Below are 22,333 nucleotides of genomic sequence, written 5' to 3'. Positions count from 1 at the left end.
TGCAATACAAGAAGAATGCTGTTTCTTTATTTCCAAGTCCTCTACATGGATTATCAGCTGGTGAGGATGCTCAATATTCTTCAATATTTAAGCACAATATCATGTATGTAGTCAATATTGAACAGTGAATATTTACAATACTTTTACAGGGTTCTTATTGTAAAACAAATCAGCGGCTGGAGAAAGAGTTTACAATAAACTCATGGTGCTAACGTTAGCTTAATTTGCTAGCTAGCTGTCAGTTTTCATTTCAGCTGGAAAAATTGACGGTTGCCAGCTACATATTAGAAGTTATTTTTGTTAACTTCTGTCCAAAATTAAGGACCCATTCCTTCAAAAATTACAAAAGATTTTGAATGGTAAAGAGAGAGAGAGAGAGAGAGACGGGGCTATACCCACCTCTTACTAATAGCCTCTTGATTGATGAAAATTGACAAAAAATCTTAATATGGGGTGAGAAATGTAGGCCTAGCAACAGTAACCAAGGAGGGCGGGGCTTAGTGAACAGTAATTGACATGGTTTCATCTATGAGTCAGGTCAAAAGCAATCATAATGTTTTCTTGCCTCTACGTTGGAGCAAAGACATTGAGCGTGACACCTTCATACCTGTCTGTTAGAGGAGTGATGACTAATCGTGGTGTGTTGCCAAGGTATTCGTAGGAGTAGAGAAACTGGGCATCGCAGATATTTGCAAAACAGTGCTTGTCCTTCTCATCCCAACGATGTCTCAGCTGGGAAAGCCACACAAACGCCTGAGAGTTCTCCACCTTAAAAAAGGGAGTTAAAAAGAGAGTATCAAGGCTTGAAATAAAGTCCGAAATAATCTTTGCTTTTCCACCCTCTATTAGGTTAATGACATACCTTGTTTGAATATCTTGAGAGCATTACTCACTAGTAATATCCTCTCAAAAAATACTGCAGCAATCACCATGCCTGCATAAAAATGTATACAGTACAGGTTCTTGGCCAGATTTATCCAGCAACTGTGCCCTCCTCACCTTCTGAGTGACCATCTTGGCCACCACGTCTCTGGCGTGGACGTCAATGGTGCAGATGGTCATGACCTTTTGCCGATCGCCTGGTGAAAGCTGGCCAATCAGCATGGAGATGAGGGTGTTGAGCTGAGACACCTGTTTCTTGTAGTACTCCTTCATAGCGTTGTCGTAGCCCTCCTCCAGACGGGAGAAGGCCATTCCCACATCAGACGTCCACCAGATCTGAGTGCAGGTCAGTGCCACCTGAATTGAGAGTCAGAGAAATCACAGGCAGACGAAGAAGAAAAGAAAAGACTTTTCTGTATTTAAGCTTACTTAGATTCTCTCTGGTTGTTTATTTGTGTCAAATAAATGTGAAACAAATGGAGGAACTGAGACAACAAAGCGATATGAAGCATATGGACATATATAGTATGCATATGCACATATGCTGCATCCATAAAATTGCTTACACAGCTGTGTTTTCTCTTTATTTCTGTAAGGTGGGGAATTTGGATTAAGATGCAAAGGTAATATTTGTTAGCCAACTTTGTTTTTGCTGATCAGTGAGGAAAGTCAGTTTTAATGAACACTTGATAGGTTGAACAGGTTTTATGTGGTCCGGACGTGAATGGACATATATTTAAAATCATCTCTGTTCGGATAATCTTGTGTTTTCTTAAGAGTAAAAAATAACTAGAAGGACGAGCTAGAACCTGCCCAATTCTTTTTCCACAATCAAGGGCATAATTTCAGTCTTTTTAGTCTTCTCCTCTTTGATTTCCTCTTTCTTTCTCTTACTGTCCAGCTGTCATGATCCACATGAGAGACGCTCTAAGTTGACAAAAATTCAAATCATTGGCTCATCTATGTTATTACCACACTCTGATATTAGTAAACTATATAAGCAGCACAGAATTCTTAGCAGACTTTTTTTGCCCCGGGTTTTGCCTCTTAGGCTACAGGCTGCCCTTACCCTCTAATAGGCTGAGTTTACTGAGGCCATGAGCAGCTTGAGAGGAGGTTCTGGACTCAGAGATGGAAAAAGTACAGTTATATTCTCTCATGTTTTTCAGCTAAAATAAATCATTTAATCTATATTTGATTCATTCAAATTTGGGTTTTAAGTTGGGTCAGTGAACTAATAATACAGTAATTTATATAGTATTTGTATTTCTTTTTTGGATCAACATTATTTATGGAGTGTGATCACCAAATTCATTGTAATGAATTATTTGCTATATTGATTTATTTATTTTTGTTCCAATTGCCCCCACTTCAGTGTCCCGGCACTGATGTCCAGTAGTGTATATATTTGTCTGGACATCACTACCACCTCACATGTTGATATTTGTTCAACACATCATCCTGCTTTTCATGGTTGAATCTGCGGTGGCACAAAATCTGATGGGTCACCAATTTTGGTGCAACACCGAGTCACAAGTGAACATTAAATCAGTTTTTAAATGGCTGCTCTCTATACATTGAAACTTTCCACCATGTAGAACTGGTAACTATACTTTAGTCAGCAATGTCAGGCATATTTTGCCATTGGGCGCATCAAATTCTTAGTTTGAGAAAATTGTTAGTACTTCCAGGTAGAGATAAGCAGTCCATTATTACAAACACACACCCGTGTTTGTTCTCACTCCCTACCACACTTTTTCCTCGCTGTTCAAAATACTCAACAGAGTCTGGCTGTGAACTGTGTATGCAAAGCATTAGTGAGCATGTGCACTGGATGGAAATATCTATGAGAGGCACAGATATATTTTTGGTAGCAATCCATCTGATGTTGGGTGAGGTGACTAATGGGGGAAAATCCCCAAAGTGAGTGTAGTCAGTTAAATCTATTCATATATCCCACTGAGCCCTCTTACCTGAGCTGGATAGTCGAACAGCCATTGTTCTCTGGGTTTGTCCTCATAGGCCGTCACTGCCTCGGTCATCTCATGGCGAACCGTGGAGCGCATGGTGTCCAGAACCCGGTTCAGCCAGACCTCCACCTTACACAAAAAACACAAAAACCAAAAGAAATACCTTTGAATACAAACTGAGAAAAACATTGCAATGTGTGTCACGTGAGCACCGACAGGCTCCCTTATCAATGGACCCTAATGAGGTCATTAATAAGCATTAGAGTGGAAGTGGAGTCAGGAAAATACTATGGGATGTAATGGAAAATTAATGGATTTATGGGCTTTGATATGCAAAACCCCAGGGGCAGTGACAGACTCAATTTTATTTGTCTTTTTTACTGTGGGTTGTCTACAAATATCTATATTTGATATATATTTTCTTCTATGTCTTTCCATTACAGAAATGTGCAGGTAAGTGAATTTCTCATCTATTACATTCATCTACAGATAGCCGTGGTGCCACTCTCGCTAAGTCTAATGAAGACAAACATAATAAATGTCTTTAGCATTTAGCTCAACCTGCAGGCGTTTTGGTACCACAATTTTAGAGACATGAATAAAAGATTGCCGGTGTATTTTACCTGTCCAGTGCAGTCACAGGACTGATTAAAGGAGACATACTCCTCCTCTTTGCTGTACATGCCCAGACCAGTCTTTGAAGGATTCCCCTCTCCGTCTGCTTCAAATCGCATCTTAGCCATGTTGTCAAACAGCTTAGACAGATGCTTCTGGACCTGAGCAAACACACAGACACATTTCAGCTCGGGCTAAATTTACAGGCAGCTCACACTCTGACTGGTATTTCTTTGCCGCTGCACAAATAAATAACGTTTCATTACTGTTTTTCAGACTTGTTAATAGAAGGGCAGGACCCATGTTCTGCTGCATGCCTGCTAACTTCCTCTTAGAGAGATTTAGTGGCAAGTTGTGCTTAACGGTGATTTATTTCTCCAAGGTTGAAATGCATAAGACAATGTCCTGATGATGGAGGAGAGAGCAGGCTGCTTAACTGTGAGCAACATTGCCCCTGTGTGGACACTCAGGGTACTACATAAAGACAACAGCAAAGTGAGCTAAATGGTGCAATGGAACACAGACTTCCAAAACTTCTTAAAAAGCAACTTGTAAGAAGTGCTGTGCATGTTGCACAAAGACAGACGCACAGCTTTTTTTCTGACTCTGAACAGACTGAACAGCATAAAAATTCATTGCCACCCCTCAGGCAAAAATTAGTGGAGCCACCTGGTGTGGGTTGGTCCCATTAGACAAGATGTCCAACAGATCAGCTGAAGAGATGAAGTAAAATCTCGGGAAGGCCAGACGCTTGGTGTCCAGGTACTCTGCCAGAGCTTTTTCACACAGAGACAGCCTGCAGAGAACAGAGTCAGTGTATGTGCATCCATGTGTAAGAAATATAAACCTTGTACAAGAGTGTGCCTCATAACAGACATACCGGAGTAGAAACAGAGAGCTTTTCATCTCGTCTGAACTCTCACCTGCTCTGAATGTCCTCCAGTTTGCCGAACAGGCCCGGCTTATTGGTGGCCTCCACTACGTTGGGCGTTTGATGCACGGCGTTTGCCAGCTCTTTGAAATCGGCATCAATCCCCTCGAAGCGCCTGGAGTCCTGCAGAGGATTTCACAAGGGAGCCCGGCCAGGGGATTTAAGTTCCCACAAGAGAGAGGGAGAATTAGAGGTTTAATAGCAAACATCTGGGCTTAAGCACAGCCCCAACATCATGGGAGCAATTAAAAAGTCGTGTAATCTCAGCTCCTAAACTAGCAGTGTGAGCTAATTAATGGATTCTTAATTAACAGCTATAACAGTCATGCTATCTGGGTTCATATGGCAACGACCTGCGCAGGTTAAGGCTGGCATTCATATGAGCATATGAGTAAGTGATGTATACCTGAAATACAGAGTTGTAATTAACTGTGTGTGTGAACGTGTATCTGATTCTATCTACACAGTGTGTGCAGGTAATTCTCTGTAACCTCGGGCAGCTGTGAACGGATATCCTCTGAGCCAATAAAAATGCTTTCCAGGTGGGTCCAAGTCCGCTGCACCTCGAACCAGATGGAGATGACCGAGTCGGCCACAGACAGCTTGCTCTGCCAAGAAGACACTTCGTCCAGGAAGTGGGCGATGTACTTGGACGACATGAGGTTCTGCAGCTGGACTTGGTTGTCCTCCAGCGTTTCGATCAGCTCCTCGTCTGAGCGCAGCAGGGGCACCTGGGTGCGATGGTGGGGCTCATACTGGAACTGCATACCTGCGTGGGATCAGTATACACCATCAATAGGTCATAAACTCTAGACAGCAGGATGAAAAACTCTCATGTTGGAAGTCTGTTTGCAACTAAGTGTAACCTTCCTGTACCTGTCCATGTGGAGTTGAGCTCAGAGAGGACTTTCTCCATCCCCATCTCTTTTACAGCCTTGTCTACAATCCCTCTCACTTCTTCTTCAAAGCAGTGCAGGTTCAGCTGCAGCAGGTCAGCAAGAGTGGTCTCCTGCTCTCACAAAATCACACCATTACTTTACCCACAGTTCATATAAGCTACATTATATCAGTGGATGATATTAGTAACATATTACTGATTGCTGGTTTCAGTTTGTCAAGAATTAGCGTCTTTTATGCACAGAACCAGAAACCAGCCATTATAATCAAACAGAGCTGCAGTGCCAGAAGCTTCAGATTTGCTATTCTAGCACAACCTGCCCCACCTACAGGCAAGAAACTTAAGCGCTTCTGCAATATTGACGCTTGTGCCAGAAGTATCATAAATTTTAACAGAATTTCTAGAAAGTCAGCACAAGAAAATGTAAAGTAATGTGCGTTTCCATCCTCTATTGTTATGTGTATATTAGTTTATCTAATTTGCGCTAATTCTCCAGATGGTGTCATTAAACCATTGCCAGAGAAGTGGGCACAACCAGATGATGTGATTAAAAGAGTGGCAATCAAAATTCAGACGGTGGAAAACCAAAAGAAAAAAAAAACACATGAGGGAAATATGGAATTTGTTTGTTTCATGTATTAAAGGAGGAACATTACAGTCTCCTCATCGTTCCACACAGATATGAGTTAAGAGTCACATGCCCCGTACTGCATATGTCATGATTTATTCACTACGTCTGTTTCCATTGCAATTTGTCATTTTGTTTTTATGCACTGATGCTACACTTTGGCTGTTTGAGGCGAATAAATACAAACAATGCATCAGTCAAATTTATGCGAATTAAACAAGACGAAAATTAGTTTTGCTTTAGGTCTGAAAACAACATAACACTCACTGCCTGGAGGAGGCAAAGTGTACAACTTTTATCACCCAACATTCATGGACTGCTAGTATGGTAAGTTACATGAATATGGACCCGTAATATATGTATCAATAGACTCTTATTTTTGATAATTGGGGTAATTTTCAAAAAGAGTCTGTCATACAAAACTGAAACTTTTTTTCTCTTCCTTCAAAGCAGTCTGGTGGTCCAACAATTTATTTTTTAATTTCATTTCATTTCAAGTTCATTGCAAGGGTGTAACAATCAGAGTAGTCCATTTGTTATTATATATTATTATTTAATATCTTATTATTTAAGAGAAAGAGAACCCTCAAAAGAGGTGGGTGGTAAAATGAAACAGAAAACAGCTTTAACTCTCTTTGCCTCTAGGGTCGCATCTGCTGCCATAACTTTCCTTTCCTATAGATGGCTTAGATTACAAAGTGTAAAACTAGTCTGGAAATAACCAACATGCACCCCAATGTAGAAAATCTCTGGCCTGCTAAATGTGAATCAGTGAGTTTGTGAGTACATTACAAGCCAAGTTGTACAAGGTCCTTCATATCTAAAAAACAGATATCAAAGCAAGCCAATTTAGCCACTAGTGATACATTTCTGTACAAACTTAACAGCTGGTATGTACAAACTCTCATCTGATCTTCCTTCTGCAGTACAAACATGCCCAGTGAGGATGCAGATAGAGCGGGGGAAGAAAATAAGAAAATAATTGGAGAAACTGCCTTATGTATCTCCTCTTGAAGCTCTCCCTTAAATTATTGGCACGTTAATAGCTCCACTGCTTGTTCCAGATACTAAAAATAAAAATTGCTGCAAGAGTGCGGTTCATAAATTCAAACTATTATAGAATACATTCACCTTAAGTCATGGCCAGACTTATATCAACACTATGTTCTTATTGCTTATCTGGAGTAATAAATTGGAAACCTGGTCCATGGTGAAGCGGACTCCAGTAGCAGCCATCAGCTGATGCCAGTGTCTGGCTCGAATGGCTGGGTTTTGGAGTTCTGCCACAGCCCGGAGGGAGATGAGGAGGTTCTTTACCCTACTGTCCAAACCTGTGAAGGCCTCCCACGCTCTAACCTACAGGAGACAAAAGCCAGGAATCAGTACAAGGGCTTTTGACAGGGACGAAGGAGCCTGAAGCTGCAACTCAATATTCTACTTTATTTATTCCAGCAAAGTTGACTAAGCCTCCAGTAATGCCCTGCTTCAAATTCATGCAGTTACACACATTTAGAGCTTTCTAGTAGCCATGCACAAGGGCATGTCACAGCTGGCTGCAACTGAAAGTAAAAACAGAGGGAAGTCATTGCTCTCCTTTCCTTCAAAAACTACTATTTTGCCCAAGAGCAAGCACTTGACCCCCCTTGGTTCTGGCTATGCTTTCTGTTCTCGCTCGGCACATAATGCTGTTTACAGTGATAATGGTGGCAGATTTACCAACTAAATTCTTAGTAATTTTTAAACAAAAGCAGTTTCTTTCAGAAATGACAACTGCTGCTGGCAGATTTTATCAGCTGTAGCTAGCTAGCAAATTAAGCTAACAATAGATGGCTCCATGAGTTGTTCGAAATCTATCTCTGGATCACTTTTTAATGTGTTAAGATGACTGGTTTTAAAATGAGAATACTGTAAAAGGGGGTCTTAAATATGCAGTTGATGGCTACATACATAATATCATGCTAAAGCTGCACCTCCACCTGTTGACTTTCAAAATGGAAGACATGGAAATAGAGAAACAGCATGGTTCTTGTATCACAGTGAAGAGTTAATTAGTCCTGGTATTACAGTATAAGTATGATAACGACAAACGTAGGATGAGATTTCATTATAACATCACCATGTTTAGCTGTTTATATTCTGTTTTCATTTTTCGTCCACTTTAGAAGAGTAAAAGATTTTAGGATGATGAGTAACTGATGACTGATGGGTTTAGCAAACATAATTTTATCATTAGCTAGGGTTGCTGGAATGTAATCTTCCCGAAATCCAATAAAAGGCAGAACAGAGCTGCTAACATTAGCATAAACTCTAATATAGCAGCATTCTGTCTTCCACAGTGGGGAGATACAATGTGGATTTGTTAGTTTTAACCTGTAACACCACAAATGTATGTTGTTAATTAATGATGTGCTCATTTGGAAGTAAAGCTCTACTTTTGTAGAGCTAAGTAGCTGGACATGCTGACGTTTATATCTTATGTTAGGGAAAAATAACACACTATTCACCCTTTCGTAACACTTTTGCTCTTCTGTTTTTAATTTTGGTTGAGTTAGAAAAGAAGATACAACCTTCCACATTGCAAGTATGTGTCCTGCCACATGTACAACCAGTGTTGCCAACTATTTTCAGTGGGAAGTAGTTAAAGCCTGCTCGAAAAAGTCGCTAGATGATGTCACACTAATTTGCATATCTGTGAGACAAGACTTAAAGTAAGTTAAGTAAAAATGAAGTCAAAACTGACTCTAGCTACTATATCATGAGCGAATTGTTTTTAAGCAGTTAAATCTCAAATATACATCTAAATCTACTTCTGATATTAAAAAACTGTTTTATGCAGGCTGTTGCATAGATAACTGAAGTATCATGAATAGAGAGATGATCCACACACTGGAATAAATTCACTATTGTTAACTCTGTCTATTGTGACAAAACTAAATGAAACTTAAATAGTCAAGTTAAATCATTTAGAATAAACACAAAGAAGAAGGAGTTCCATGATCAAACAATGGGGATCAGTGTTTGGTTGTTAGGTATGCACAGCTCATTCACGTCTCTGTCTGGCTGATGATTGTACTGCTGCTCTGTCCCACTCACTGAACAGAGCTACAGCCACATTAGCGCTCATTCACTGAGAAATACTGGTGACTCCTTCCAAAAAAAGCAGTTACGGTCTGCCCAAAAAAGTCGCCTTTCTCATAAAAAAAGGGGTCTCTTAAATGTCACCAAATCTAGCGAGCAAGTCGTTAAGTTGGCAACACTGTTTACACCGCTGGGGGACAATCACTGTTCAAGGCAGAACTTAAGCAAACCATCAATATTCATGATTCATTTTTCCTATCCACTTTTTCCCAGCCTCGTACCCTTTCCAACCTCTATACTACGTTCCCCATCCTATTATCCTCCCAACCCTATTTTCCCCTCTCTCTTCCCTCACCTCTTTATCCAGCCCCCGAATATCTTTAGAGAAGCGTTTGCACTCCAGCTCCATGCCCTCCACATGGATCTCTCTCCAGGGAGTTGTCTTCCATGCCGCCATGCTGGATTCCACCACGGTGATCATGTCCCACAGCTCCTTCAGCAGGCCCACCTCACGCCTCAGGGATAAAGGAGAGGAGAAAAAGTGACTTATACCACCTGAAAATGGCAACTCTTCAGATTCAGACTGTGTGTAAAAGAGCATCTCTGTTACAATGGCTCATTAGTTTCGAATTTGGCACGGGTTTGTGGGATTTTCTCCCTCCAGCATCGCGCATTACCTGCATTGTCGGAGCTGTTTGTACTCGGAGACGGTGACCTCGAACAGGCTGGCAGACTCCAGCAGGGAGGCCATCACTGCCTCCCGCTCCTGGATCTGCCGGTGGAATGTGTCCAACATCTGGCAGGGGTTCTCGCTGTCAAACCTGGATGAATGCATGAGCGCACATGTACACACGGGCACTCATCAGAACACACACACACACACACACACATTTACACAAGCCCAGTATAAATCAGGCTGTGTTTTGGTAATGAAGGGCTGCATTAGTGCCAAGCCTGACTTGGCTGCAATATAACCAGACCAGAGTCTCCAGTGCTAACTGCACACTGTGACAATTAACGATGACTTCCATGACATTAATGGGAAAATAATCACCAGGTTATTAAGAGACCAATTACACACATAACTAATCTGACAATTAGACATTATGACAAAGCATCTCTACCTATGAATTAATTATCATTACGTTAAGATTCAATTAGCCTTGTCGGATGTGAGAGCCTCAAGATAACACTTTTCTATTATCAAATGAGAAAGCCGGGAAAGGTGACATTCTTATCTTTTCGAAGGTTCTCGGTGAACTTGGCAACAAGGAAAAAGATAAACAGTAATTGGTGTTGCCTTCACTGACTGTGTGAAAAATTCAAACCAAACTGGGACACATATTTTATCTAAATATGAACTATAAATTGAGTATATTTATAATTATATCATATTTCTTATATTTATTAATGAATTGTATTTATTTGTAAATAGTTTTTCACTCTCAATGAGTAAATGAGCTACAGCTTGTGGCTGAAACATCTTAATGAATGTATAGTATCTGCAAAGTTGAAAAATATTCATACTTCACTGACAACATATTTCATCTGTTTTCCTTTCAATATTAGCTCTTGCTATACAATATCTGCTTGAAGCAAGTAAAGCATGATTAACTTTTTATGGTTATGTTTAGGAAACTCAAAGCACTTACAGTAGTTAAGGTTAAGGGACTACCGTGGTTTTGGTTTAATACTGAAGAAGTCAACAGTTTCCTGTACATTGACTGTATATAAAGATGGACAATGCATCTCCACTTCCTACCACTATGCAAAAGTGGAGCCAAAATATCTTGTTTCTGGGAGCTGCCATCTTGTTTGTGTGACGCCATTTGCAACCAGAGTCTGCACAGTGGGATGCCCCCTTAGCCGTCCCGCTGTCTGACAGAGGTTTGAGAGCGGCTGTCACAGCTGTCAGTCATGATATCACACCCCCTTTTTATATCGTCAAATAACTAATTAAAAACAAACTTATCAGAAAAATGAGCACTTGAACATCAGTATGATAAGAACGACCTAAAATGACAGAAACCATCTTTGGGAAAAATGTATTTGACATGTGCTTTTTTTGGTTTGGTTCATGTTCTATCTGCTAATATGTAGGGGGCGGGACTTATGACTTATACTGCAGCCCGCCACCAGGGGGCGATCGAGGTGTTTAGACTTCACTTTTGGGGAGCTGTCATGACGTCCATATTTACATACAGTCAATGGTCCTGTAGCCCGAAACCAGAAGTATTTACTTCTGGTCTTTACTTAATAAATAAGCTTAACATTTAAAGGGACACTCCAGCAATTTAGTATGACTTTTACATAAAGTCAGGGGACTCACAGGAGACAGAATACAAACAAGAAAAGTCAAAAATAAAGCAGCACAGGCAGAGATATGCTGACTTTTAGTCTGTCATATACGTCAAACTCCGAATTCCTCCAGAGCCACAGAAAACATTATACCACTGTTCACAGGATGAGTAGAACTCCTCATGACAACGACACTAGCCTTTATCTGTATGGAGTGTGGATATGGAGTGTCCCTTTAACAAAAACCATAATCTGTCCCTAATATTAACCAAAGTGCCTTTTATTGCCTAAACCTAACCACATGCAGGACTCAAGATGCTAACCCCGTCTCTGCTGTCAAAGTCTACACCACCCACCCCAAACACCTCCCTGCAAATTATGTGTGGTAAAAAAACAGCACTTTGTTCATTGGAATAACTGTTGCCAGGGCAGTTCCTTCAACCACAAACCATATTTGGCAAAACAAATTAGTATAAATACATAAGATTCTTTTGTCAAACTATATTACACTGCCTTATCCATCATTCCGTAACTGCTAACACATCAGTTATGGAAATAATTTAATTCTAATTCAAAACTAAAGTGTTTATATACTGCTTATAAATGCAAATGGGGGGATTAAAATGTTACCAATCAAACTACTTGCTAAAAAGATTAAATAAGTATTCTACCTGAAGGGCCCGTTGTTGCGAAAGTGCTCCCTGAAGGTGTGTTGCTCCACATCGAACGAAGCGCACTTCCGACGCAAGCTTGCTACCTCGATGGCCTGCAGTGGCGCCACCTGCTGTTTGACTAACACCGCCTGCTTTTTCACATTAGTCCATTTTTCTGGCAACTCCTGGAGATTCATAGACAGATAGATAAACAGATAGATATAAAGAAAGTGAGATAAACAGGAGGAGAGAAAAGCAAGGAGCAGAAGTGACAGATGATAAATTGCCAGGAGGAAGAGCGAGGAACAGAGGTGGGTGATTGGAATGCAAAGAAAAAAGAAGAGAAATGGCTATCTCAGCTAAAAGAAAAAAACAAAGGATATGTGCTGCAAATAATCTGAACTGACTGAACATGAGTCCTTACTTCTAACTGTTTGTAGACCACATCAGGCAACTCCTGCTCATAGACCTTCAGCAGAGTGATGGTTTGCTGCAGGGGTTCAAACATGGCATCTGTAGTGTTTTGTCTCTCTTTCACAGCCAGCAGGTGACCCATGACAGCCACCAGGCCACCGTAGTCACCCTCCTCAACCCGCTGGCCCAGGCCGGCCTCAGCCACACTGACGAACTTCTCCAGATCTGACAGGCTGGGGATAAACGACCATGATCATTAAAGGGGCACTCCATCATGATCACTTTACCTGCCATGAACAGCACCGCTCAGGCAGAGACTCCAGTTTTATAATGTCCTCTGAGACTTAAGAGGGTGAAAGTTTAAAAATGTATAAAGGTGTTGAGTTTTACAAACAGGCATTTACCACACAGGAATGGTCAGAGGTACTTCACCTGTTGGTTACATGGTCTATGAGGTGCTGTTTGAACATGTAGCTCCATTTTTTGATGATGTTGAGCAGGGCACTCTTCATGTTGCGGCCGTCCACCCTCATCCACCCGTGGAACACATGCACTGGTTCCAGATCCTGTGCTTCCTCATAGATCTTCTCATACCTAAAGCATATGGATTTAGACAACACATGCATGCGTGTGTACCATATGTGGTCAGTACGCAGTCGATTTAGCAATGAACAATTCCACCCTGACGGGATTTTTTCCTCATTTCCTGTATTTCTTCCGTATTTTACATCAGTTTTCTTTGATTTCTTCTAGTGTTTTTTAATACATAATGACCTGTTATTTTTCCTTTATCCCTAAATACCCTCAACCTAAACTTAACCTTAATTCTAATCTTACCTCAAAACCTAATGCCTAGTCTTAAACCAACCTTTTAAAGAAGAGATGAACACTAAAATTAACCCACCCGTCCACCTGCTCCCTAAAGTTGTCCAGTGTCGGCGGGCTCTCTGGGACGCCGTCATCAGCATAAACCTCCATCTCCTGGCTTGTCAGAACATGGCCATACAGGAGGAACTGACGCATGAACTCTTTCCTGTCATCCACGTACAGGTAGCTGTAGCACTCCAGAGAGTTGCGGAACTCGCAGCACGTTGCCATGACGCCCTGCACGCGATCCATGAGGAGGTGGCGCATGTCTGCCAGGTCAGCCATGTCCTCCATGTCAGTCTGAGGGGAAAGGGAAGCGAATTCAAAGCATTTTGACAATATTCTTAATCATGTGGCATGTAGAATATCAGGTGGAAGCTCACTGCAGTGAGAGAAATTTAGGATATTGCAAGTGAAATAGAATTAAAAGGTATGGTGTTTGGATCTGCATCGAACCTACAATACCTGGTAGTGGGGGAAGGGGCTGTGCTGGGCAAGGCGCGGCACCAGTGAGGAGATTCGGAACACATCATTGATGAGACTTTCCACCAGCTCAAAGAAACTGTCTCCTGTCCCAAAGTCCAGAGAGGGAGTGAACACCATGTCAGGAACCTTTAGATCCAATTGAGCCTCGAACAGAGGCGCTGCAACCGCTCTTTGGTCTGGGCCAAAAAAGAAGGATTGGTTAAGATTGCTTAGTAGCACACAGCTAATGAGTCAAATTTCACCTTGACAATGTTGCAAAAGATTCAATCAGTTAAGACTGAATTTTCAGTGTGGTCAAAACTTTCACTAAATGTTCCCCAAACTAAAATGGAGAAAAAGAAAATGAAGAAAGAGAACAAATAGGAGGTGAATAGTAACAACCAATCAAAAACTGGAGCAAAATCTCAAACACCTGAGACAATTACAACCTCAACAACTGATAAAAAACATCCCTAAAATGGGGAAAATTTATATCAGTAACTGATATAATACAAATGAAAACAGAAATGAATAAATACATTTCAATTTTGTTTTATATTGTGAATCTGATGCCTAAGGAAGGTCTTTGACTGTATCTCTGATATCATTTACCTATGGTATTTGCAAGTTAGTCAAGGGCCTACTTGTGTGATGAATTTCTGATAACTGACAGTGCACTGCAGGAGTGTGGAGGTTTATCAGAGTTCACTGGGAAACGCTTGATTAATGAGGTCATCTTGTGGCTTGCACAAATATAATACTACATGGCTTAATCATGCTCATATTGTATATTTGTTGGTTTTATTTAATTCCACACATAATGAGGAAATGAGTTGGATCAACCATATATAAAGTATTACGCTTACATTCATGTATTGGTGAAAAAAGCACAGAACCTGAGATGAGATTAATAAAGATATTAAATTGAGTTATCTAAAGGCACATGGGTGTACTGTAATAAATGAGACATTAAATATTATTTTGAGAGTTTTCTGCCAAAAAGTTTAAGGAAGGAACTCTATCAAAATCATTGATAAAGGATATGACATTTATGGCAATATTCATGTATCAGATATTCAATACTATTCTTATCAATGTCATCAAGAAATACAGAGTTCTAATATTAAGTGATCTGTGGAGGTTCTGTTATAACTATTTATATTCACACTGAATCCAACCTGTCATAAACTTCACCTTCACATTGATAACTGTAGGTCACAAAACCAGCTTATGGACGCATTACCGCCAGCCACTGGACTGGTAAGGTGTGATAGACTGTAATGAATTATGGAATACACTTGGCTCTGAATACCACTTTGAAGGAGTGTGAAGCAGTGAAGAAGTGTGCATCAAGTGTGGGTTATTTGTATTATGTGTTGGCATTTTTCAGACACTGGACACACTACCACACCACATGTGGACATGCACTTAAGTGCTGCAGACGGCAAGTGTGGGTGTTGGGATGGACATTTACTGTACTATAGATGCCCCTGTTGATCAAAAAATGCATAACTTTGGTTAAAAATGCTTTTTTTACTGATAGAACATAAGGGCATATTGCATAGAAGTCTTTCATTTCCCATGTACAGTAGGTATTAATATACTGTAAGTAGTAAGTTACACACCAGTGAAACACCAGAGCCAAGAATAAAAAGTATAAACAGGTTAACATGATAATATTCATCTATTCAGTTTATCTTGTATAAGAACATAGGAGGTATTTGTGTTTTGGTTTTCAATAATTTCATGTTTCCAGTAATTTTAGGGATTCTTTCTATAGTGCTAGAAAATGTGCAAAATATATCATCCTAGCCAAGATCTGGACATAATATAATTATCCAGAAGTATTCTTGAATTCATTGATTCAGAATATTGAATGAGACATCCACCAAACTGCATCTAAGGGAGCTACAGTGTGCAGACCTTCATCATTCTTTTTTACATTGTTTCTTTGGTCCACCTGTTTGATGTTTGTTGGATGTGTGTGTCTACTACACTTTCGGTTGTTTGTTTGGTTGTCTGTCTGTGGCATTTTGACACAAAAATATAATTTTTCAAGCCAAATATTTGTTTCAAATTTCTCTGAATTGATAAAAACGGTTTCATTTCATTTCACAAGGGTAGGCCTGTTTCGAGGGCTAAACAAAAGACTGTAGGTAGTGAAGAACTGAGGTTGAGGGGACCTGCTCTTATCATAGCTGCCCCTGATATATTTGCAGGTCAGTTCACTCAGTTCAGAACCCTCCTAATCACAAAAGACTATTTGAGCTGACAGAAGGAGGAGGAGAGGGAGGAGAAGACGATCAAGGAAAAGTGAGAGAAAAAGGAGAAGGATTGGACACAGTAGCAGCAGCCTGGCAATAATCCAACACATCTTGAACGACATCCCAGTCCATCTAAACTGGTTGACAAAACTCATGCCAGCAAGCAAGTCTGGAACTATTTCATGTCCACAGCCAATAAAGGCGGACACCCCATTGACATCAAAATCCCTGAGGACGTGTTCCTAAGAAGCCGTCCAAGTCAGCAGGCTGGCAGGACGGATAATGTTTTTGGTTTATGGTGGAATAGGAGTAGCACTGCTGAAATTTTTGATATTGCACTTATATTGCACAGTAGTAAACCAACAACATCACTAGAATGCTACACATAGCCAGTGTCAGGGTTTTTTGGTGTTTGATTTGTCTATGAATCAAGGGTTTTGTTTGTGAACGTCCTACCAGTGTTATCCAGGAAGAACTTGAGAGAGCACTCTATGCTGTTGAATAGGCCATCTATGATCATATCGTCAATGTACTCCACATAGGCCTTCCACTCCTCAGAGGACGGCTTGGCTTTGAACAGCTCCTGATTGTTCTGAGAACATGACAAGGCATGACACCCTTACTGAATACTGAAATCACTGACGTCACAGTAACCTCACAGAATGATGAAATGCGAGTGAAACTTAAAGCCAATTCGACATTTCACATGACCACTAGAAAACATCTTTTAACTACCTTAAGCAGAAAGTGGATCTTTTCTCCAGACGACCGTATCAAACTGTAAAACCTGTCCAGCCTCTCAGCCTGGTCCTCCAGACTGAGCAGCGAGTCTTTTTTGCCCTCCTTCCTGTCGAACATGGGGCAGGCCCAGGACCTCATGCAGCTCTGGATCTCCTCCACATTGTCTTTGGTCCTCTGCAGTCGGCTCTCTAGGTCACAGACAGAGTCTCGCACCTCTTGGATATACTCCCAAATGCCTAGAAAGGGATGGATGATAGACAGGTGTGGTTGAAAGGTCAAAAAGAAATAATCGGAGTTAGCATGTGTGACTAAAATAATGGAATCTTCAAGAAAAAGTTCAAGATCAGATCTCTTGTAAGTCATTTTAATGTTATTTTAGTTTAATGTTATTTTATTCAGCATCACTCACCCTCTAGTCAGTTAGTACTTTCCCCATGCACAGTGCACTAGTGACCCTGTTGTGATTTATCCAAGGTATAATTATGTACAGTATATAATATGGATGGATGTCTTTCAGTGCTCTGCAGTTCACTTATTGTTCACCACGGAGCAAGCACTGTTCTTTAAAGGTGATACCTATTCATCAAAAATGCTTGGATTGGTCCAGATTTAACCTCTTCCACTCCCCAAGGACGCTGGCATCTGTGGGTGACATTACTGTCTTTCAGAGGCTGTAGCGGGTTCAGTTATAAAGCTATAGTCAAGATATTGGTATCATATGAAACTAAGTAACCTAAGGAATCCATTACCAACCATGTCATGCTAGCTTGTTGGGAAGGGGGCTAAATAACGCTCCAAAGTTAGGCTAAATTTTGGCGAGGGAAAAACTGGCATGGTCATTTCAAAGGGGTCCCTTGACCTCTCACCTCAAGATATCTGAATAAAAATGGGATCAATGGTTACCCACAAGTCTTGGTGTATTAATTGGTATTTTGACCATTTTTATGAATTCTTGAGTGGTCAAAAATGGTTAAATTTTGCACCAAATCTGTGTATCAAATGGTATCAACCCAAAAATTGCTGCAACAACTTATGAGATATAATTGAGCATGTGAATGGCGTTTATATACTTCCATCATAATGTTCTAAGCCCTTTTACACTCTAAAAGTTTCAAAATTTAAATAGGTGCCCAACCAAAAGACAAAATTCATTACAGATTTATTACTAGAAAAACTTGGCACACAGTACTGAGTTGCATCTCACATTAATCTTCAGGCTCCCAACTTTCAGATGATGTATACCACTTCTATGTGGCATATACTGTTGCTACTGTTACTGCTATCGCCCCCTAAACATCCCCTGTCCCCCTGAGAAATGGGTCTTTGGTAGGGGGGCGGGAGTGGAAGAAGTTAAAGCTAAAGCTATATAGATAAATATATCTGCAATAAACTGCTATTGGCTGATATATCAGAACAAACAGGGATTTTGTTCTAAAAAGGCTGTAACTATCGAAGAAACCAACTTGATTTGTCTAACTTGGCCTGCTGAAGCCTCTATATGTGTGCCAATAAGTAACAAGAAACTACAGTATAGCAATGCCAAAGATGTTTGAAGTGATTTAGAGACAGTAAGGCCATTACATTTGTCCAAACAGAGAACACTGACAAGTTTATTCTTCAAATGTAAAATGTGACACTCTGTAAATATCTTGGTCATATCTTTGTATGGCTATCAAGCTTTTTAGCCACATAAGAAACGTAGCTCTATGGATGGTACTTATCAATCTATTGGTCAAACAGTCCGTCCACCACTTTGAAATATCCACCAGACTGAAATATCTCAACTATTGGAAAGATGTCCGTGAAATTTTGGTAAACACATTCATGTTCCCTAGAGGATGAACTGTAATACATTTGAGGATCTATTAACTTTTCCTCTAACACCATCATCTAGTCAAAATGCTAATTTGTCCAAAAGTTTATGACCAAATACCTGCAAAAGTAATAACATTCCCATCAGCTTCCACTGTACTTGTTCTATTTTGTACTGGTTTACTCCTATGATGATCTCTGCACTCACCGCCCAATCAGGAGGTAGCAACTGCACAGCATCCTCCCACTATAACACCCCAGCATCTCCGCTACATGTTTCCTTTAGAAAGTCAGCAACAAACTGGGGCCAGCTGGGCTTGTGGTTATAGGGCCTCATAAGCTGCCATTCCCTTATTCGCCTCACCTCAGGAGGAAAGGGAGACACCCCCTCCGACCCAGGTGGGGTGCCTTGCATGGCTATCAGTGCTAACATATGAAACAACCTGTGTGTCAGAGTGTGTAGTGCTAGGATAACTGCTCTGTAGGGCGATGTAATAAGCGGGGCAACACCCTTGCTGTCTCCAGCCGGAGACAGTGGCATGAACAGGCCCAACACCCGCAACGGGGAGGCAGGAATGGCTGGGCAGGCACAGGATGGCTTGTTCTGGCAGTGGACCTTTCACGGGACCTCTACATGGAGTGGCGACCCAGCGATGCCTCTGCTGCTGGCAAGGAGGAGGCTGCTGGAGGTGGAGAACCCAGCTGCTCCAACACCTTCCGGACCATTTCCAACCAGTCAGTCATGACCTGGGCCAAACAGGGATTCGGTGGGGAGCAGGAAGTTCAAGAGCAGGCATCGTTCACGCTTCTTCAGGGTGGACAGGCCCAGCCAGAGGTGGCTGTGGCCTACCTGAGTGGCACACATGGCGCACATAAGCACTTTTAGCGGATGTACATTGACAGGGTGCAATTGCTCCAAAGGATTACACTACATCTCTTTTTGCGACTGCTGGCTGAAGCACTCTTGCTCAATACTGGACCAGTTTCAAAAATTGTTGTCCCCATTAGTCAGTTAGACAAAAAAATGATGTGAAAATAGGGTCCAGGTTGAAAAATCCTTAAGTTTCCCCTAAAGAACTGTTGTAGTTGTAATTTTACTCTCAGCACTACAAAATCCTGGGGCTGTTTCACAAAATTCGCAACATGCAAGCTGCAAGTTGCAACATGAGATACATTTTCTCTCGAGTTAATTTTGACTCGTTTAATCAAAAGAAACATCGGACTTGAGACCCATGAATAAGCATGCGAGAGGAACTGCAGGACTCAAATGTATCTGCAATTTGAGAGTTACAATAATTTGTGAAATGGTTTATTAGCATTATTCTTACTTTCTTGTTTTGATTTGAAGGAATGGATCATATATCATTGTAGATTTTGTTTAATTGACTATATACACTCTGTAACTCGAACTGAGAAAGCACATACATAGTGTATGAGTCTTATCTCCCAGTTTTGATAAAATCACAATATGTTTGCACGCAACACTGATGTATCCCTGTATACATGATTTACATGCAACGGTGTGAAAAAATGCAGGGTTAAAAAAAATAAGAGGTAGCTAGCAGTTTTAATTAATAATATGACAGCAAGCAGCATCAGCCTCCAATGGTGTCCCCCACAGAGTCTGCCTGCAGTCTCCTCTCAGCAGTGTTTAGTGCAAGCAGTGGCTTTTTTTGACGATGAAATGCAGCCATATGCAAAAGTGTAACAGACTTTTAAATGTAAACTGAAATTAATTACAAAAACTAGAGCTCTAAAAGTACATGATACATGGATCAATGACAAAATACATGTGAACATGATGTCATCAGCCCCAAAATAGAATGAATGCTGTTTCCCTACATTAGGGAAATTTACTTCAAAAAGAGATGAATATATACGGAAAAAATACCTATGCACTTTCATTAAAATAAATCTACAGCAGACAAAAATCTCCCACAAGCTTCCCATATAGTAAGTAGTCATATGCACACACACATACACAAAGCACAACATGAAGCAGATAAGTCTGTCTGCAGGGGGACTGTGAGTCTGTCCGCACAGACAGCTGAGTGTGTTGGCTTGTACCTTAAACACTCTTTTCATTTCAGCTGCATTCTTCTGGGAATCCTGGAGTGGAAGAAAACTAACAATGTGCCTGCCAGCACTGTGTCAATCAAAGCTTGTCAATGATTGAACACCTATTCTTATTTTATATGGTTTTCAAAATGCAAAGCTTCTCTGTTGATGTTACATGTCACTGCAGCCTACTCTGCCCTAGAAATGACAAGGATGAGACCAAACAGGAAAGAGGAAGACAGAATATTTCAGCATCTGTGACTTTTCATGCAAATAAATATCTGCTGTATTGCTATTTGAAATCATATGGTTTACTATAATACAGCATACACACATACTGTATATATACATTTCAGATAGTTTTTACATTTGCTGTTCTTTCCTTATCAAAAATCTCTGGTACACAGGAAGTGGCATGTTTATGTATCTGGTTACAGCAACCATATTTTGGGTACTGTAGGAAGAAGGCACAGTGACCACCACCTGACTGAGCAAACAAACAGCTACAATTTTTCATCCTCAGTAAATCAAACTTCACCAACAGAATGAGGACAGACGTCACAGAGCTGGACTTAGTATCTACTTGACTGCTTAGCAATCAGGGAAAAAAGAATTACAGAACAACGAAATTATAAAACAACAAAGAACCTGAAGTTAAAGGTCAGGGACACTTTTAACAATTCCTCTTATACCCTGAATAGACCCCAGAACATCCTGTCAACAGTTAATGAAGATTTACAGTGAGATCTGTGGATTATCTTGCATGGCCTAGATCCTCCTGCAGGAACAACTCAGATGAGCAGATTCGTTCTTAAGTGGCATGTACAAGTATCGTAATAGAATTTGTTGCATTCACCAATTTTCTTGCATTTAGAATTTTGTGAAATTTGTCCCACCGGTTTGTGGAAGTGTCCATTTAGGGACCAGACTGTTTTTAGCTTTGCTTCTGGAGAGGTATAAAGCTGTCTAGTTTGGGTTCACAATCTTTAGAGAAAGGGCTGGCTTTAGGGAACGGGACAGCTGAACAACATGCTTTCTCTCCAAAAATACAAGATGATTGTATTTTTGTTTGTGTTTGGACATTTGTATAATTGTTACTGATGATGTGATGGATTGTACAGTGTCTACAACTGCTTCAACAATTAACAATGTTTAATGCTTTCTTTATGTCTCTGTGTGGTTCTTGAGCAACGATGAAAAATTTCCACAACAATCCTGACACCAACATCCAAATGTATGTGGATGACACTGTAATTTATGTACATGGTAGCAGTATGACACAAGTTGCTAATGCAACTTCCATTGCTCATGTAACAGCATGGTTAAAGCAAGCCATTCGCAACTAAATGTGTCTAAAACAGTATGCATGATTTTCACCAAGACAAACAGTTCTAGTGTAGAGCCAGATGTCTTTGTATTGGGGAGAGGCTACAGGTCATATCTGAATACAAGTACCTCAGAGTTCTGATTGATTCCAAACTTTCTTTCAAGGCTCGGATGAAAAAGATCTGTAACTGGGTCAAATTCAATCTTTCAAATTTCAGATTCATTTGAGATTACATGTCAACCGAGATGTACATGCATTCTATGGTCATTTCCCATATCACTTACTGTTTGACAACCTGATCACAGGCTAGCACTACTATTCTAAAACCATTACAGTCTTTCTATAAACGAACATTTAAAATCCTTGACAAGAAATCGGTACATTTTCATTATTGCCCAATATTAAAAAAATATAATTTGCTGAGTTGTGAAA

The 22,333-nt window shown here is 40.5% G+C and overlaps 1 protein-coding gene across 7 annotated transcripts in view; it reads right to left on the bottom strand.

The window, feature by feature from the left end:
- The window catches only part of dnah9 (dynein, axonemal, heavy chain 9), a 178,908-nt gene that overhangs the window by 138,775 nt on the left and 17,800 nt on the right, over positions 1–22,333 (bottom strand). For all 7 annotated transcript variants that reach the window (XR_006092993.1, XM_042398385.1, XM_042398383.1 and 4 more), the window contains exons 15-32: positions 16,699–16,940; positions 16,420–16,555; positions 13,700–13,896; positions 13,272–13,534; positions 12,800–12,961; positions 12,378–12,600; positions 11,972–12,138; positions 9,680–9,823; positions 9,358–9,517; positions 7,125–7,280; positions 5,275–5,407; positions 4,890–5,167; positions 4,391–4,521; positions 4,137–4,263; positions 3,476–3,628; positions 2,856–2,981; positions 1,000–1,239; positions 608–768 (exon numbers count right to left, since the gene is read on the bottom strand). Coding sequence is in view for 6 of the 7 variants with exons in the window: in XM_042398385.1 (XP_042254319.1) it covers positions 608–768; positions 1,000–1,239; positions 2,856–2,981; positions 3,476–3,628; positions 4,137–4,263; positions 4,391–4,521; positions 4,890–5,167; positions 5,275–5,407; positions 7,125–7,280; positions 9,358–9,517; positions 9,680–9,823; positions 11,972–12,138; positions 12,378–12,600; positions 12,800–12,961; positions 13,272–13,534; positions 13,700–13,896; positions 16,420–16,555; positions 16,699–16,940 (3,199 nt within the window). In the remaining variant the exon portion in view is untranslated. The remainder of the gene's footprint in view (positions 1–607; positions 769–999; positions 1,240–2,855; positions 2,982–3,475; positions 3,629–4,136; positions 4,264–4,390; positions 4,522–4,889; positions 5,168–5,274; positions 5,408–7,124; positions 7,281–9,357; positions 9,518–9,679; positions 9,824–11,971; positions 12,139–12,377; positions 12,601–12,799; positions 12,962–13,271; positions 13,535–13,699; positions 13,897–16,419; positions 16,556–16,698; positions 16,941–22,333) is intronic.

The sequence above is a fragment of the Thunnus maccoyii genome, chromosome 20 (genome assembly GCF_910596095.1).
Source record: "Thunnus maccoyii chromosome 20, fThuMac1.1, whole genome shotgun sequence".
Taxonomy (NCBI): domain Eukaryota; kingdom Metazoa; phylum Chordata; class Actinopteri; order Scombriformes; family Scombridae; genus Thunnus; species Thunnus maccoyii.
This window is presented reverse-complemented; position numbering and strand designations above follow the sequence as displayed.